General features: G+C 51.5%; 8 protein-coding genes across 8 annotated transcripts; 5 read left to right on the forward strand and 3 right to left on the reverse strand.

The window, feature by feature from the left end:
* ASPZODRAFT_132733 (hypothetical protein) lies at positions 1-1,878 on the forward strand. The gene is made up of 5 exons (XM_022723101.1): positions 1-174; positions 247-304; positions 807-1,044; positions 1,105-1,257; positions 1,322-1,878. Exons 1-5 carry the CDS (start codon positions 113-115, stop codon positions 1,729-1,731), a joined length of 921 nt encoding a protein of 306 aa, XP_022581144.1. The 5' UTR covers positions 1-112; the 3' UTR covers positions 1,732-1,878.
* Positions 1,879-2,219: 341 nt separating this feature from the next.
* On the reverse strand, positions 2,220-3,451 carry ASPZODRAFT_132734 (hypothetical protein). Its single transcript, XM_022723102.1, has 5 exons — positions 3,349-3,451; positions 3,261-3,279; positions 2,965-3,022; positions 2,563-2,859; positions 2,220-2,494 (listed from the first exon to the last, which is right to left on the reverse strand). Exons 1-5 carry the CDS (start codon positions 3,364-3,366, stop codon positions 2,425-2,427), a joined length of 462 nt encoding a protein of 153 aa, XP_022581145.1. The 5' UTR covers positions 3,367-3,451; the 3' UTR covers positions 2,220-2,424.
* A 555-nt stretch (positions 3,452-4,006) lies between these two features.
* On the reverse strand, positions 4,007-4,397 carry ASPZODRAFT_152088 (hypothetical protein; the record flags this gene model as incomplete). Its single annotated transcript, XM_022725810.1, has 2 exons — positions 4,007-4,180; positions 4,239-4,397. 2 exons carry the CDS (start codon positions 4,395-4,397, stop codon positions 4,007-4,009), a joined length of 333 nt encoding a protein of 110 aa, XP_022581146.1.
* A 459-nt stretch (positions 4,398-4,856) lies between these two features.
* ASPZODRAFT_117274 (hypothetical protein) lies at positions 4,857-6,522 on the forward strand. Its single transcript, XM_022721170.1, has 2 exons — positions 4,857-5,140; positions 5,203-6,522. Exons 1-2 carry the CDS (start codon positions 5,135-5,137, stop codon positions 6,247-6,249), a joined length of 1,053 nt encoding a protein of 350 aa, XP_022581147.1. The 5' UTR covers positions 4,857-5,134; the 3' UTR covers positions 6,250-6,522.
* A 246-nt stretch (positions 6,523-6,768) lies between these two features.
* ASPZODRAFT_132736 (hypothetical protein) lies at positions 6,769-8,321 on the forward strand. The gene is made up of 6 exons (XM_022723103.1): positions 6,769-6,950; positions 7,018-7,057; positions 7,131-7,177; positions 7,232-7,242; positions 7,293-7,325; positions 7,381-8,321. Exons 1-6 carry the CDS (start codon positions 6,857-6,859, stop codon positions 8,260-8,262), a joined length of 1,107 nt encoding a protein of 368 aa, XP_022581148.1. The 5' UTR covers positions 6,769-6,856; the 3' UTR covers positions 8,263-8,321.
* Positions 8,322-9,280: 959 nt separating this feature from the next.
* On the forward strand, positions 9,281-9,634 carry ASPZODRAFT_142443 (hypothetical protein; the record flags this gene model as incomplete). The annotated part of the gene is made up of 1 exon (XM_022724854.1): positions 9,281-9,634. The coding sequence occupies one exon, from the start codon at positions 9,281-9,283 to the stop codon at positions 9,632-9,634; it is 354 nt and encodes a 117-aa protein (XP_022581149.1).
* A 465-nt stretch (positions 9,635-10,099) lies between these two features.
* ASPZODRAFT_66081 (hypothetical protein) lies at positions 10,100-12,750 on the reverse strand (the record flags this gene model as incomplete). Its single annotated transcript, XM_022729348.1, has 4 exons — positions 10,100-10,180; positions 10,241-12,158; positions 12,230-12,360; positions 12,433-12,750. The coding sequence occupies 4 exons, from the start codon at positions 12,748-12,750 to the stop codon at positions 10,100-10,102; spliced, it is 2,448 nt and encodes an 815-aa protein (XP_022581150.1).
* Positions 12,751-13,143: 393 nt separating this feature from the next.
* ASPZODRAFT_66419 (hypothetical protein) lies at positions 13,144-16,988 on the forward strand (the record flags this gene model as incomplete). Its single annotated transcript, XM_022729374.1, has 4 exons — positions 13,144-13,254; positions 13,315-13,560; positions 13,625-13,703; positions 13,759-16,988. The coding sequence occupies 4 exons, from the start codon at positions 13,144-13,146 to the stop codon at positions 16,986-16,988; spliced, it is 3,666 nt and encodes a 1,221-aa protein (XP_022581151.1).
* Between the last annotated feature and the right edge of the window lie 79 nt (positions 16,989-17,067).

The following is a 17,067-nucleotide window of genomic DNA, read 5'->3' on the forward strand; positions in this document are numbered from 1 at the left end:
GTTGGCACAGCGCTGGGGGGTCCTTTCTCTCAGATCGTCAGCTAGGTTCTGCAAAAGGACTTAGATGGCATGCTTATTGGGTTTTATCCAATTTGAATTGAATGGATCTTAAATGATCACTGGATGGTTTAAAGAGCCATCCCAGCCTTCGGGCAAGAAGGGTTACTGCGCAATGTCAGTTCTTTTTCCGCATTGAGAATCTCAGAGAAAAGTCAACTGGTTGTCGAGTGCTAACATTCGAAGCAGGTCCTGTCTGAAAGACATGGTAAATGGCCTTAGTGCTTGGCCAAAAAGGCTCTTTTCGGTGAGACATCCTTTTGCAGTGTTGTCTTGTCTCTTCTCTCATCGGGTGGTCTTCTTCTGAGAGTGCTCTTGAGGGAACTGACCTACCCCCCCCCCCGCTCTTTTTCACCCTTTCCCTCTTCCACCTCTTCCTTTTCCACTTCTTCCCTTCCCATCTCCTTTCCATCCTTCTCCCTCCCTGTTAGTGATTCTATTTAGCCCATAGCAGAGAGATCTCGAATCTGGAGTTTTTTTGTTATCCTCAAATACGCAGAACTGTCCTCTGTCCTCTGCGTTTCCCATCTGGCGAGCTCTTTCGCAAAGAGACATAACACATATCAGAGAAACAGTCGTGCCCGGATTCCTGTTTGTGATTGCTATCTCCATCTGATTTCATACGTCAAACCTCGATCATCCACATCAGTACATTGCTCTATCCCATTTCCATTTTCCTGTGAAGGCGTGTCTCAGCTTTCATGTGAACCAACACCCTGCAGAGCAACGCTGACCAAGTCTACATATAGGCTACCAAAATGCCAACCGAAAAGGAGCTCAAGTCCATGCTCTACTCACGGGAGGACCCAGCATACCTGCTGGTCCTCCTGTTGGCAGCGCATGGCATCGAGCCGAACCACCGGTTGATGGCGGACGCCAGCCTCAACTCTCCCCATTTCAAAATGTGGTTCTCTGGAGACGAGGTCAGACAGAAAATGCAACCTTTTCTAGAGGATGCAGAGAAGCTCAAGGCCTGTACGCCATTTTGTAAGTTCTTCGTGTTATATAACCTCTCGATCTCAACACTCAAGCTAACTCAACTATTAGCTTCTCAGAGTACAGCAGAAGACATCAAGCAGCGCAAGGATAAGCAGGGCTTGCCTACCGCTCTCGCTACTACTGCTACTGTCGCCCCATCCTCGTCCGTAAGTCAGCAGGAGCATCCCGGTACACATATGTGCCCCAGATGCTGCACTCAAGGTACTGCACCCTTTTTCCTCACTTTAATGCTTCGAAATCTTGTAGACTGACATCATCTTCACAGTCAATCGTGTTACCCAGGAAAATCAGGCTGCTATAGTTACCGAGTACACTTCGTCTTTTCAGGTTGCAAACGCTGGTGGCTATAATTCGCCTTCTTGTAACCCAAAGAAAGCAGCAGAGTGGGGTTTCCTGTCTGCAGACGGCAGTATGTGGACAGCTCTTCCACGTGGTACCAAAGAAAAGGAAGAGGAGGAAGAGGAAGAGAACGTATCTATGGGTGGTGGTGTGTGGATGAATCCTCGTGCTATCAACCCAAGAGACTATGAAGAAGATGATGATGATGAAGATGATGATGACGACGACGACATTCGATCTCTAGGTGGCGGCGTGTGGATACAGCATCGACGCGATATCCCAGCATGGAGAATTGCCGCGATGATACGGTACTATCAACTTCTCTTCGCTGATTAGACAGCTTTCTACATGGTAGTCTAGCTATGAGCTAGTCATATGACCTCTTAATGCTTGCGAGATAACAGACAGCAATGATGACAAAGATGATCCCTTGATTTTGTTGATGATGTCCACTGTAGTCAAAATGAAATACGAGATCAAGCGCCCTCCAGTTCAAAAAGAGGATAAGAAAATACGTAAATAGGACAACTGATCTACTTTTTGTAGAATAGAATTGTCGTAGTGTACCGCTTTTCTCGAATCCAATTCTTGAGAATGCTGTTATTCTTACTTGATGTTAGGGCAAAAAGGTCACGCAAGTACAGCCACTCAGTCTTGTTTAAAGTAGATGGTACGTGAAAATAAGACTTCGTTAGATTAGACTCCCATCCCTTCCGGGACTTAAATCATAAAGGAATAGATGACAAAAGAGTCTCTCCTGTACCTGGTCGGACCAGAAGAGAGGAAGTTGTCTTTGTCATGGGAGGTGTTTTTTCTTCGAAAGATCCCATGTTTTGGTATTTTTTTGAATTCATTGCATGTCGATAAAAAAAGATCTTTCTATTGAGATGAAAACAATTGGATTGCACCCCAACATACAAAGAATGAACTCGACATAAAGTCCATTCTTCTTTTCCTCCACCCAGTGACCCGAGTCCCGTTCGTCCCGCTCCTCCACAAGACACTCCGAAAAATAAAAGAGAAAGCTTTTTACTTGAGGGGAATGAAACGGGAAGAGTGGGTGGCACCGATACCGGGTCTACCGTGCTTGACGGGCTTGCTGTTCAATGTGTTAGTTGTAACTGGCCAAAGATAATCATGCCAAGGAATTCATGATGTTCCACGTACTATGAGATAGAGAATTCACCAAGGTAGTGACCAACCATCTCGGGCTTGATCTCAACCTGGTTGAACTCCTTGCCGGAGTAGATACCGACAACGCTGCCGATCATCTCGGGGACAATGATCATGTCACGGAGGTGGGTCTTGACGAGGTCGGGCTTCTCGTTGGGCTTGGCCTCCTGCTTGGCCTTGCGGAGCTTCTTGATCAGGCCCATGGGCTTGCGCTTCAGACCGCGGTTGAACCTGCGGCGGGCGCGGGCGTGCACGACATCACGGAGCTGCTCGGAGGAGAGGTCAAGGAGCCTGTTTGCCACAAGACAGTCAGATCAATCCATTTATCCAGGTTCCCCTTCTCCTTCTTCTTCTTCATTTTTCTCTCTGTTTCCTGGGAGGGAGGCTTGGACGTACTGGTCGAGATCGATGCCGCGGTAGGTGAACTTGCGGAACTGTCTTCTCTTCTTGATCTCTGTTCGAGCAAAAACGGACTGGTCAGCGCTATGGTTCTTTTTTTAAATCCAAACTCGCTAGCCCGTTGCATCCGTTGTATTCTTTGAATCAATATTTTCCCCTTCCCTCCTGATATCCAGTTGCCATCAAATCCAAGTGACAGAAAAAGCTCTTCCTTGTCGCATTTCACAGCAGACCAACAGTTCCCGGGTATAGCATAGTAGGCGAAGGAAATGAAATCTTTGTGGACAACGTACCGGCAGCCTCCTCGGCGTTCTATAAAAGAGATTGTCAGTCACAGATAATCCAGCTTATGGAGGGTGTTTTTTTTTCGAGGTCACTCACGTATTCGACGTCAGCCATGGTTGTGGATGTTTCCTCGAGGTCGCTTTCCGAACGGGATCTCGAAAAGCGAAGGGAAGAAGGTTGTCGTGTCGTGTCGTGTCGCTAAAGGACTTTCCGGCTGCGTGTGGCTCCTGCGCAGTGTCCAGGTGGGCTGGCAGTTCGCCTAAGCGAGACCAAGCCCTAACCCATTTTTGGATGCTTAGGGCTAGCCGTTCTCACCGCCCTGCCGCAACAGATTAACTTCAGGGACTATCATGGAATTATTTTGGGAGCAATGGACGGTGCTATTAGTATTATTGTTAGCCAGTATCGCTGGTTATCTTTGTATTAGATAGTCATAAATTATTTATATTGCCTGTATGAAAGCTGATCTGTTCGTAAACTACGGGGTAGATTCTGGTACTTCGGTTGGATTTACGTCTACTAGATTGCGGGTACTGGAGAAGTTCGTTTGGAGGTCAGATCATCTGCATTGGTTTAAGAGCTCCTTTCAGCTCAATATGGCATAATTCGTAACCGTTTCAGAACAGTGTCAAAACATGCGCACATGGGGACCAGAAGTTGAAGGAATTGGCCCTCCAACCCAAAGTGACAAGTGCTAGATCTCTGCTCCTCCACCGGTTGATATTTTTCTGCTCTCGGGATTTGAAGAAAGCGTTTAGTCGAAGAGACCGAAGCCCATGTCCTCATCGGACTCCTCCTTCTCCTCCTCCTTCTCCTCAACCTTCTCCTCAGCAGCGGCAGCACCGCCGGCAGCGGCGCCAGCGGCAGCGGGGGCACCAGCACCACCGGAGGGAACGGAGGCGAGCTTGGTAGCACCCTCAGCGATCAGCTAGATTGTGTCAGCAAAAACTAGTTCAATGCCAAAACGTGTTGCGATTTCAACTGACCTGCTGGAGGTCCTTGCCCTCGAGCTCAGCAATGAGCTTGGTGAGGCGCTCCTCATCGGCATCAATGCCAACGGAGGAGAGGACGGCCTTGATGTCCTCAGCAGAGGGGGAGGTGTTGCCGGCAAGGCCGAGGAGGAGGTAAGCGGCGAGGTGCTTCATTTTGAATGTGTAGTTTCTGAAGAGAAAAAAAAACTTTGTCAGCTTCAAATTCAAGAACCTTTTCGGTTTGACAACGAGGAAAACTAGGCTTGTAGATATTGAATTGGTGACACTTGTAAGGGAACATACCAAGATAATATATCGAACACGAGAAACAATCGATTTAACCGCAAGTTGGGCGGAGACTGAGACGTCGAGTTCGCTGGTGAGGTTTGGCGGTTGAAAAGATGTGAAGCGAAAGATCGAAGGGCTAAAATCTGATGAAAGTGCGGCATAGTGTGGCTGGTACGAAGCCTAAACCTAAGCGAGTGTTTGTGTGGCGCAGGCCTGTTCTGTGAACCTGAGGCTCCCAAGGATGTAAAAGCAAACACTGCAAACACTTGAGTCCGCGATCCCACGTGACCGTATTGATAGAAAACAGAACATATGGCAAGTTGCTGTTGCATTCTCCCCGCTTCTACGAAATAGTAGAAGCAGTCCTCACCCATCTCTAGACGGTTATCGGCTCCAGCTTCGCTCCCCTGGGGAGTCTGAGTGCGCAAGGCCAGGTTTTCCGACGCCCGGGCGCACTTGACTCAGGAAACCTGGAGTTTTGCCTCCTCGGTCGAAGAACCTTCAATTTTTAGCGTTGCACCCGAAGTCATGAAGGTGTTTCGTTGTACTAACTACACCGACGGTGAACGATCTGCACTCCTCTCTACCTCTCCTCTCGGACTGGTATCTAGACTGTTTTCAGCATGAGTGTAAGTCTTGGATTTCATTCCTGCAGGTCATAAGAAGATTCTCATCTCACCCTAAATCCCAGTTCCTTGATTCGGTGCTCTCGTCTATCGAGACGGGCAAACCCTCTCCCATACCGCCACCGAAACCAGCTCCGTCACGGTCTCCAGCTCCTGCCGTTTCCACCATCGCAGAAAAGTCAGGATCCCTTAAGTCTACGTCGGTATCCCAAGATGTGCACTCGAACGGAGGTCAGGCCACCACCACTACTGGTACCAAACGAAAAGCCGAAGAACAGCTGCGCCGTCCACCGAAGCTCGATACACAAGTATCCAGCAAACCTACGATTTCGAAATCCACACCTCTATCGGCAGTCTCTAAACCGCGCCCGCCGTCGACCTCTACCAACTTGAAATCGGCGAAGCCTCCAAACACAGTCAGCAGTGGTCCGTCAGCGCCATCCAAAATTATCTCATCTACGGCGTCGTCAAAAGCGCCACCGAAAGGCTCATATGCCGATCTTATGGCGAAGGCCAAGGCTTTGCAAGAAAAAGCACCCGCTCAAGTAGGCATGTTTAGGCATCAATCAGCCCCAAAGGAGCGAGTTAGCAAGGTCGAACGAAAGCGACGGGTGGCAGAAGCTCAGGTAAAAGAGAAGGATGTCAAAATAGGGAAAAAGCCTAGCCCTGTATCTGGCGCCGCGGCGGCAAAGGACAAGGCTCGCGACGGATCCATCTCCAGGAAACCGGAAGAACCATCCTATAAAGGTACAGCTCGGCCATCACAAACCCCCGCATATAGGGGCACTTCCGGTCTACCTGCAAAGCGCGATCCGAACGATCGGTATCGACAGGGACAGTCCAGCTATGGCAGACGTTCGAGGGGCAATGAATACCTGGGCACAGATGAAGAAGACGAAGGGGATGTCTATGACGATCACGACGACTACTATTCGGACGCCTCATCGGACATGGAAGCTGGTCTCGATGACATGGAAAGCGAGGAAGCCGCGGCGTTGGCAGCGGCAAAGAGGGAAGATGAAGAAGAATGGCGCGCAGAGCTTGCCGCGAAAAAGGACAAACTAGAGCGCCGGCAGAAGCTCACTATCTTGGCTTCAAAGCAACGCCGATGACTCCCGCCCTACATACACCGTTTTCCCCTTATCTTTCTCAGTACATCTCTTGCTATTCTTCCCTCGTTCTCATTATCTTTTAGACCCCTTCATGGGCGAGGATCACACTTTGCATCACCCGACTACCCAACCTACCAAACCAACACTATCCTTTCCCCATTCTTATCCTTTCCCCATTAAACCGTTCTCCCTCTATTTTTCAAGCATTTTTGTGCGTGAACCGGCGTCGATAGATGGCGGGTGGCTTGAATTTTCTTTTATTGTTTTTTTTTTCTCGTTGCCAAAGCGGGCGTCACTGTTGCTTCCAGTGCTGTTTTTGCATAGTCCCCACGTAGATAGAATTTTATATTGATCCGATAGCAAGCTAGAAATCAATACGAATATAACACAAATACATCAAACCACTGGACTGTGAGTAGTTAGTAAGTACTGTCAATTCATGGCCCTCTTGAGCTGGACAGGGCTGGCCCCACCCGCTAGTTATCGCGACGTAGTGACATCACCCGTCTCGAGACTCGAACCTGTCTGTCTCAAACATCTACACGTTGGCTCTGAACGGGAGCGATTGCTGTACAGATTCGAAGGCCTTCCTTTTCACTCTCTCAAGATGGAATCTGTGCACCATGTGTCGACCTCGTCAAAGATCCTGTTCAGTAAAGTACGAAAAATAGTTCCTCCAATGCTGGAGAGGTTTCACAAGGGTCTGTTTTCTTCTCCCTCTTAAACTCATGGATATATGTGTATACTGAGTGTTACTGACTTGGTCAGGGCAACTGGGTCGAGTGGCTGTCATTGGCGGATGTGTAGAGTATGCTTCCAAGTTCATTGTTCGGCTATGTTGGTATATATTGGGCTTTCCTGTCTGACTCTCTGGCTTGAAGCTATACCGGTGCTCCATATTTCTCTGCCATGGCATCTGCAAGACTAGGTATGTGAAATGGTTCAGCATTCTGACTCCAGACTAATGCTGCTGCTTGTAAAGGATGTGATATGGTAAGGCCAGGTCCTCGACATGAGAGGTTCAACCTGTCTGATATTGATAGAGCCATGTTATCTGTGAACGCTCAGCAGCGTCTGTATGTCTATGCACATTCTATGATGTTGATGTGTCAAGAAACTCATAGGATTTAGGTCATCAAATCGTATTCGCCAAACCTGATGGTTCACCCGCTCCTCCCGAGCAGCGAGACGGTCCAGAATCCCAACTCTATTGATGTATCGGCGCTGGCCAGTCCGATTGTTTCTATGCTCTCGCGTTTACATGTGTTGGTGATTGGGCCCGGGCTGGGTCGGGATGGCGTGACGCTTAAGGTGGTGGCAGAGGTTATGAAGGAGGCCCGATCACGTTCGGTCCCTTTTGTTTTGGATGCCGATGGCCTGCTTCTTGTGATGGAGAATCCAAACTTGGTCAAGGGATATAAAGAGTGTATCCTAACGCCCAATGTGGTGGAGTTTGGTCGTCTTGTCAAAGCATTGGGAATCCAGGTCCCCAGCCAAGATCAAGTCAAGGTTACGCCCGGCGAAGATAGAACAAGCAAGGAGACGGAAGCCTGCGAGGAGCTGTCGAATGCTCTCGGAGGAGTAACCGTCATTCAGAAGGGACCGCACGATGTGATTTCCAATGGCGTCACCAGCATCGTTTCTGACATTCCTGGGGGGCTCAAGCGAAGCGGTGGCCAGGGAGATACCCTCACTGGATCCCTGGGGACCCTTCTAGCTTGGAGAAGTGCTTACCATGATCGTCTTTGGGACTCGGGAGAACAGGACAACGTCAGGGAAGCATCAACCAAGGCGGAGGTCGAGTCGGAGTTGGAGACTGGGGGCAAACGGATGTCTCCAGCTACCACTCTTCTGCTTGTTGCTTGGGCAGGCAGTGGTATTACGCGCGAGTGTTCGCGGCGCGCCTTTCAGGCAAAGGGCCGGAGCATGCAGGCCAGCGATCTGACAGATGAAGTGCACGGCAGCTTTCTCTCGTTGATTGGCGAGCCCAGTGGATCCAAGGTCAATCTTTAGCAAGGCAAGCTTTTTCTAAGCTATACATAGTAGTCAATCGCAGCTCAGAGTTCCCTCCCTCTATCTCTTGTCTCAGGCCACCGACCAGGAAGGACACGAAATTTCTGAGTCTCATTCATGGTTCTCCCTTTCCGGTGGACTCAGCTGACTGTCTGTATGTGCAAATACCTCACAGGTCAGACGACTAAGCAGCTTGTATTGGCCAACTCGTCGTAAATCTGACGTCGAACGGACCCGAATCAGGTGAAACCTTGTGCAACGTCTAAAATAGAATAAACTCATGACAAAACAAGAACTGCGGATCTCCATGACGATTTCCGCATGCGGACAGCATCAGGTCAGATGAACACGCCCAGCGTTCTCACAACAACAACAACAGACTGTATCATAGCAGTTCACAGTCCATGGATGATGGGGGTTGTCACAGTGTCAGTTCAACGCCTTCATATTAAGCAGCAACCGTCAAGACAGATCCCCAGATGGGTTGCAAAAGGAGCAGCTCTTGGCCATCTGTCTCGATTGCAAGGTTGTTCCAGAACTCGTATTCAGATCCATGAACTCTAGATCTGCACCAGGGCACTCCCTACCAGAGAATAGCGCGCCTGAAGTGTACTTCCCCAAACGAACGAGTCATCAAAGAACGGTACTAATGTATTCTATCGTGGATTATGACACATTGACACGAACACTTCGAGGGAGCCTCATCGATGATTGTACATGTTTCAGCCGGTTCTTGGGTCTGTATCCGTCGTTCATGACTTCCCCATGTGAGGTGGCGGTTCAATTTGTCTGATCGAAGTGTGACTTGTACCAGGCAGGCTTGGATGGGGTGTCTGAGGAACAGGAATCGTGAAGGAAGGTGCTCTTGAGGGGGCTGGCTATATAAAGCTTGACCGGCCCTCTCCCAAGTCGTCGATCGGACACCAGAATCAAAGACTAGAATCAAAACTACTGCTTATTAGTCCACAAATACCACGTCAGATCTCACCTTCAGAAGAACACACTTGTACCCTCCACGATGCAGACTCGCCTCCTTCTTGCTCTCTTTGCCTCCGTCCCGGCCGTGCTGTCCGGTGTCATCCAGCATCCCACCTGCGGCACCTGCAACCCCGTCTCCGGTGAGAACACCTGCGATATCACCACCTCGTGCATCAACACGGGCACTCGGTTCCACTGTGCCTGTCGCGCCGGGTACAAGGCCTCGGCCGATAATGACGATATCACCCAGCAGTTCCGCCTGTCGGTGTCCAACTATGAGTTCCTGGTCTTCACACCCGAGAGCACCGTCTGTGACACCCTTTGTGACAATTCGCAGGGTGCTGGCCCTGATCTGTGTGCTGAGGTGCCCATTTATGATTCGTGCACTGTCTGATTTCCCTGTCGTCTTGTTGGCATGAGAATGGGGGGGAGGAGGGCAAGGCGGGGAAGAGAGAGAGAGAGAAAGAGAGAAAGATGTAACAGACGGAGAAAATGGCCGGAGCTGAATATCGAAGGAAGCTAATCGCCTGGCTGATAATTATTGATACTTCCAGTCCCTAAGGTTACTGTTTTTTTTAATGAATGAATGGACTACATGCTTTGCTGTTGAAATCAACGTTCAACCTCATCCAGCCGACAACTCGTCCATTATCGTATCCAGTCACTTTGACTACCTTGCTGTAGCTCAAGCCAAATAACACATAGATGACACCATAAACACCCCGATTCCCAGATTCAGCCAACTCCAGGGCCGAATCATAAACGCTCCGATGTCCAAAGAACACACAAGTCACGCAAGCATATAAGTTGAGGAAAGCTGAAGACGAAAAAAGGAAGACTACTGTGAGAGTAAAGGCCGTCACATCCCGTCCATGTTCTCGTCATCGTCCCCGGCTTCAATAAAGACCAGGCGTGTTCCGTTGCCAGTGACTTGCCAGACCTGTTCAAGGTTAGCTGGGAGGCACAACCCGGAGTAACTCAGAAGAAGGAAGAAACTTACCAAGAGGTTGGCATATTCATCAATGGCCATAGTGAGCTGATCCTCCGTGAAGCCCTTGGCCAGGACTCTCTCACGAACCTTCCTCATGCTCAGCTCGCCATCATCCCCATCCCCAACGGCTGCAGCGCCGCTTTCCCACATTCCCCGAATGAGGCTGTAAATCTTGCTGCTGGGAGTCTGGTCCAGACCAGCCTGTCCATCTTGGTCGAGAGATGCCTTGCTGGCATGAACCAAACGCAGAGCCTCATCGACATCCTCAATAACTACTTCTTCACTAAATCGAAGCCGTGCGAGGGCCTGAGACAAGCGGATCACACCCAAAAGCGTACGAGGCGTGACATGAGTGAACTGCTTCTTGCTTCCTTCATTCATCTTCTGCTTCTTACGCATGCTCACGTAAGCTCCTACCATGTAGTCGGAAATAGCCGAGGGCACAATAGGGCGATAGGTTCGAGCTTTGGCGATGTACTGGCGAACCTCGTGAGGTGCGAACATGACGCCCGAGTCCCCGGTTTCCGGGTGCTTGTTGTGCATGTGAACATAGGCCACGTGGTTTGCCAGTTCCTCGTCGGCATCGCGAGAAGGTGTGTCGAGGATGAGAAACAGAACATCGAAACGAGACAGAAGAGCGGCAGGGAGGTTGATGTTCTCCACGGGGGAGATTCGTGGGTTGTACCGGCCATAGAGCGGGTTGGCGGCGGCCAAAATGGACGTCCGCGCATTGAGCGTAGTGGTTATACCCGCCTTGGAGATCGAGATTGTCTGTTGCTCCATCACTTCGTGAATGGCAGTTCTATCTGCGTCATCCATTTTGTCGAACTCATCAATGCAGCAGATGCCGTTATCAGCAAGCACAAGGGCACCTCCCTCCAGCACCATCTCATCTGTGACTGGGTCTCTCATGACTGCGGCGGTCAGACCAACACCACTGCTTCCTCTACCAGTTGTATACACTCCACGTGGAGCGACCTTGGTGATGTACTTGAGTAATTGCGATTTGGCCACACCAGGATCACCCATAAGACAGATATTGATGTCACCACGAATATGCATTCCATCGCCCATCTCCTTCGTAACACCTCCGACTAGGAGCAGCAACAAGGCCTTCTTAACATCCAGATGGCCGTAAATTTCAGGCGCAATGGATCGGGATAGATAATCATACAAGTTGCCGGAGCTTGTATGTTGCTCGATCTTGCGAAGAGTGCGGCTGTCCATCATCAAATCATTGTATGCCTTCTTGTGCTGGGTGATATGCTGGGCTTCAAGATAGGTGTCTGTAAGCAGGCCCGCGCGAATGGCCCGGAAGCCCGTGTATGGAATCGGAAGGAAAATGCCATCGATATCGACGACGTCACCAGGGTTCAGCTGTCGTGTGAGACTACCATTGCAGTGCACCGTCATAGTGCGAGGAATGTGGCCAACGGGCACCTGGTCAGCCATTTCCTGGATCTTGACTTCTTGGAAAGGAATAAACTTGGAGGCGCGAGTTGATAGAAACAGTTGGCCCTTTGAGTTATTCCTTTTGCACTCCTCTGAGAGACACTCAGTCAGAGGGACAAATTGTCTGGTGGTGATCGGCTGGAAGACTTCACACCCACAGCGGTCGCAGGTATAGGCGTTGATCTGCACAGCCGGCTTCACATCTGACACACGGGTAGTTATGCCCCGAACAGTGATCAGGCTACCGAGGTGATCCGACCGCACGTTCCTTACAGCCAGAGCCTTGGTGTCTCGTTCGCTGCTCGACCCGGAGGGTGTCAGGGGCTTGAAGTTGAGGGTATACCGGCGGGTAAGCTCTGGGGGGAAGATTGACGGAGCAGTCACAGCATCAACATCCGCTTCAATCGCCATCGCCATCGTCTCGTTACGCTTCTCACGCTGGGACATGATCACATCGAGAACGTCGTCCTTGAATCTGGGCCAGTTAGCAGCAGTCACTTGCGCTCTCTCTCTCTCTCTCTCTCTCTCCCCGCGACGTCGCCTTACGTGATTTCCTTGGTTTCCTTTGGCATGACTCGATCCACCGCGTCGGAAAAGACATCAAGATAGCGCCTAGTGTTTTTTTGTATGGACTCAACAAGTTTCAGCTCCGAGTCCTCGGGCAGGGATTTTTCGAACTGTACGCCAGGTCAGCTTTGACATGTCGCAATCTTATTTGAAGCCCCCAACAAACTCCAGCGTGTACTGACAGTATTCAAGTCATCCAATTCAATCAGGATGTTGGTTTTCTCGCGATCGGCAATCTCTTGCAGAATCTGCATGTACTTCAACTTCGGCTCTCGTCGCCGCTTGTCGGCTCTAGATCTCTGTGCGCCGCTCTCATCGGCATCATCCATAAAGTCGTATTCATCGCTTGTTCCATCGCCATCAAGGTTCAGGTCTTCGATTGCCTCGGTTGCTGCGGCCTCGGACGCGGACTCGAAGGTTTTGAAATGCTTCAAAAAATCGGCAAACGCATCCACTTGCGCCCCGTAGTTGACGGGCGCAGGGTACTGAAGCAAAGCCATGGCGATGCGATCTGACAACCAGAGCAATTGGAATGAAACGATACAGCTGGCTTCCTGTCTGTGGTGCTTGAAGAAGAGTCTTTGTCAGGTCCCTCGCAGCGGTGCGGCTCTCGCACCTGCCAAAGTGGACTCGGCGGCGCCAACCGCTTTTGGACACAAACACGTCGCGACGCGCTCACACGCGTAGCGCATTCTTCAAATTGCACTAGTCCCAAAGCAGCAGCCTCCTGCCATGTGACCGCACGTGGGGTCGGAACGGATTAAGTCTCGGCCCGTCCCTCCCTGCCACGGCCGCCTCGGCGATTTGGGGCCATGCGGGAGACGCTGGGGGAGTCTGACGTTCGTCCTGGCCGTGTTTTCTGCTCTGCTCAGACAGCGCTTATCTTGTGGAAGATGGCACCTAAGAAGCCCTCCACTACGGCAGAGGTTGCACTCGTGCCCCTCAAGAACTGTCTGGTGAACCTGCCGCCTTCTCTGGTCTCTCTGCTGGTCAACGCCAACGCGGTAAGCTAGCTCTCTGTGTCTACAGTTCGTTCAGTGGCTCGGTGCTTATTCTATGTCCAGCCTGCACAGAATGTGATTGTGGAACTTCAATATCGCCCATCTGGGAGGAGCAGCGCGACGAATGGGAACACCACTCCACGGTCATGCTACCTGGGGTGGTCGGGGATGCCCAGCAAACGGAAGCTGGCGCCGATGCTGGGCAGAGACGGCATCAGCAGTGGCGCATCTGCTAGAGACCATGAGGTGTCTGCAGTGGAGATTGACATTACATTTGGAAAAGTTCTCGGCCTTGATGAGGGGCAGAAGGTAGGCCAAGTTCTTCTGCGTACTATCTGCTTATCTCGTGCTTGTTTCTCTGACCGGTGGACAGGTTGGTTTATTTATACACCTTGACCCTCCGGTCGCGCACACCATCAATATTGAGCCTCTAACACCGGAGGATTGGGAAAGTACGACGCTCGTGCCATCTCTACTCCGTGTATCGTTTTGTTTGGCAACTAACAGTGGTGGTTCTAGTCATCGAGCTGCACGCGACCTTCCTCGAACTCAACCTTCTCTCCCAAATCCGCGCCCTTCCCAATCCCGCCTATACCACAACTCAGGCGGGCCACATGCACCCCCTTACACTGCATCTGTCGCCCACATCTACAGCCAACATCGTTATTACATCACTCACACCACCTCCGCCATCTACCGCGCCGTTTGCAAAGATAGCCCCGGACGCGGAGGTTATAGTTGCGCCAAAGGTGCGGCAAAAGCCAACAAGACCGTCTCGTGGGGATTCACGCAGTGTTGCAGGTAGCAGCAAAAGAAGTGTCGGTGGAAGAAGCTCTGGAAGCGCGCCTCGGCCGAAAAGCAGTCGCGGGGATTCCAACGCTCGGAACTCGGTCTACTTGAGAGGCGTTGATCGGGAAGTAGCCAGCCAATGGTTCGACGACGAAGTGGATGAGGACCAGAACGATGGTTTCCGTATCTGGCTTGATCGAGATTTGCTGGCCAGCAACGAGCTTCGAGGGGCCAGCTGGGTGTGTGTGACCATCGTCCAGCCTTCTGGCACCAAACCACCACCCGACCCTCAAAAACAACTGAATCAAGCCGAGCAAAAGTCTGTCGAGCCAGGCCTGCCAGCTACAAAACTTGTGGCCAAACTATCTGCATGGGAAGATGCGCCTGACAGCCAGCATGTTGCCCTGTCGACGGTTCTATGCAAGTCGCTTGGTGTGGAAGGACTCGTAGGCGGAATTGTTCGCCTCGAGGCAGCGCCTCCGCAGCTTCATCGGTCCTCGGTGCAGTCTTTCAAAGTTTACCCATTCATGTCAGATGCCTCCAAGAAGAAGGATGGCCTAAGGTTCGGAGCTGACACAGCGGCATCAAAGGACGCGTTAGCAGAACGCATCAAAATTCTGTACGGCAGTACCGGATCAGATACTGGGCTCTTCTCTGGGTGTTTGACGGACGGCATGGTTCTCCCAAAAGACTACAATCAACTCGCTGTATCCGCATTTGACGGCGCCATCCTCCGCTTCGACCCTCCTCTGCAAAGCGAGTCCGATTCATCAAAGACCGGGTTTGGGTGGCTTCTAGGCGCCGAACTCAAGCTTAACGTGGAAATACAGAACGAGATCCAAAGACCCACAGAGCAGAATCCAGTGACCCTAGCGATTGAGGACTCTGTTCCTCGTACTTCCCCTGAGCTGGTTGGGATTGATTCGCTTATTTCTCAGTCGCTTGCGAACCTGACCAGATCCTCTTCTATCATGGTGACTGGCGGTCTTGGGTCAGGAAAGACTGCCCTCACGCATCTCCTGTCGCATCGACTCCGAACGGACTATCTTTTCAACGTCAAGTATTTTTCATGTCGTAAGCTAGTGACGGACGAAACGCGAGTCTCCAACATCAAAGATACTCTTACTCGGCTGTTCATGTCTGCATCCTGGTGCGCTCGACTTGGTGGTCAGTCGGTAGTCATCCTAGATGATCTGGACAAGCTGTGTCCTGTCGAGACCGAACTGCAGGTAGGTGGCGAAAATGGCCGCAGCCGGCAAATCAGTGAGATTATCAGCTCGGTGGTGCGAGAATACTGTTCATTGAGTTCTTCGGTCGTGTTGCTTGCCACCGCGCAGTCCAAGGAGTCGCTGAACAATGTTCTTATTGGCGGCCATCTCGTTCGCGACTTCATTAACCTGAGAGCTCCTGACAAAGATGGGCGACGAAAGGTTCTTGAGAAACTTACAAGTCAAGACCGAGCCAAGGAATCGATCAATGGCCATGCACGAAGCGAGAGCGTTTCATCCACCCACGACTCCTGGCTGGATCCTTCGAATCCTGGGAGCCGCCCAAGCACTGCGGGTGGTGAAGGGTTTGTTCTTTCGCGAGACGTGGATTTTCTTGACCTGGCGGGCAAAACAGACGGGTATATGCCGGGAGATCTGGTGTTGCTTGTCGCTCGTGCCCGGAATGAAGCTTTGATACGATCCGTTCAGGATGCCCAGGCAACGACCATCAGCCTAGGGACGGACGACTTTGATCGTGCTCTAAAAGGGTTCACGCCAGCCTCTCTGCGTAACGTCACGCTGACATCCTCTACGACCACATTTTCCGCTATCGGAGGTCTGCACGAGACGCGTAAAATGCTTCTGGAAACATTACAGTACCCGACGAAATACGCGCCTATCTTTGCGCAGTGTCCTCTCCGTCTGCGATCCGGGATTCTGCTATACGGTTTTCCCGGGTGTGGCAAGACGATGTTGGCCAGTGCCGTGGCTGGCGAGTGCGGACTGAACTTTATCAGCGTCAAGGGCCCTGAGATCTTAAACAAGTATATCGGAGCCAGTGAGAAGAGTGTACGCGATCTTTTTGAGCGAGCGCAGGCGGCGCGGCCGTGCGTGTTGTTCTTCGACGAATTCGACAGTATTGCGCCTAAGCGTGGCCATGACTCGACAGGGGTGACTGATCGCGTGGTGAACCAGCTGCTGACGCAGATGGACGGCGCCGAGGGCCTGTCTGGCGTGTATGTGCTGGCCGCAACGTCTCGACCAGACCTGATCGACCCTGCCCTACTACGACCTGGCCGTTTGGACAAGTCGCTGATCTGCGATATGCCATCGCATTCAGATCGGGTCGACATTATCCAGGCCGTCAGCACAAAGCTAACCATGAGCGCCGAGGTGCTCGACCGGCTCGACGAGATCGCGGCGAGGACAAACGGCTTCTCGGGCGCCGATCTCCAAGCCGTTGTGTACAACGCTCACTTGGAGGCTGTGCACGATGCTCTGGGCGACCACTCGTCGACTACTAAGAGCAGCAATGCTACTACTACCAGTACTGCTGCTAGTACCAAGTCGGCGTCCAAGTCGTTCCTACAATTCCTCTACTCATCTTCGGAGCAACACGCAGGCTCGGTCTCGATGCCCCCGGCCGCCGTGGTTGCCGCCAAACTCGACGCCATCAAACAATCGAGACGCCGCCAACGACAGATTGAGCAAGGGGTGACGGGAGCGCAGCAGCCGGCGCCGGCCAACATGAACGGGAGCGCACCCGACGAGGCGCGGCAGGAGATCATAGTACACTGGGAACACATGGAGCGGTCCCTAGCCACGACGCGCAGCTCGTTGAGCGAGACGGAGCGACGACGGCTGGAGGCGATCTACCAGGAGTTCATCTTTGGTCGCAACGGAGAGATGCCCAACGGAGACGGCGGGAGAGAAATCGGCGGGCGAACCAGCCTTATGTGATTTATTTATAACATTCCGTATACTATTTAAAGTATATATTACCTACAAAGTTTTATATAACCATGGTTGTTTACCGTAG

The sequence above is a fragment of the Penicilliopsis zonata genome (genome assembly GCF_001890105.1).
Source record: "Penicilliopsis zonata CBS 506.65 unplaced genomic scaffold ASPZOscaffold_7, whole genome shotgun sequence".
Lineage (NCBI taxonomy): Eukaryota > Fungi > Ascomycota > Eurotiomycetes > Eurotiales > Aspergillaceae > Penicilliopsis > Penicilliopsis zonata.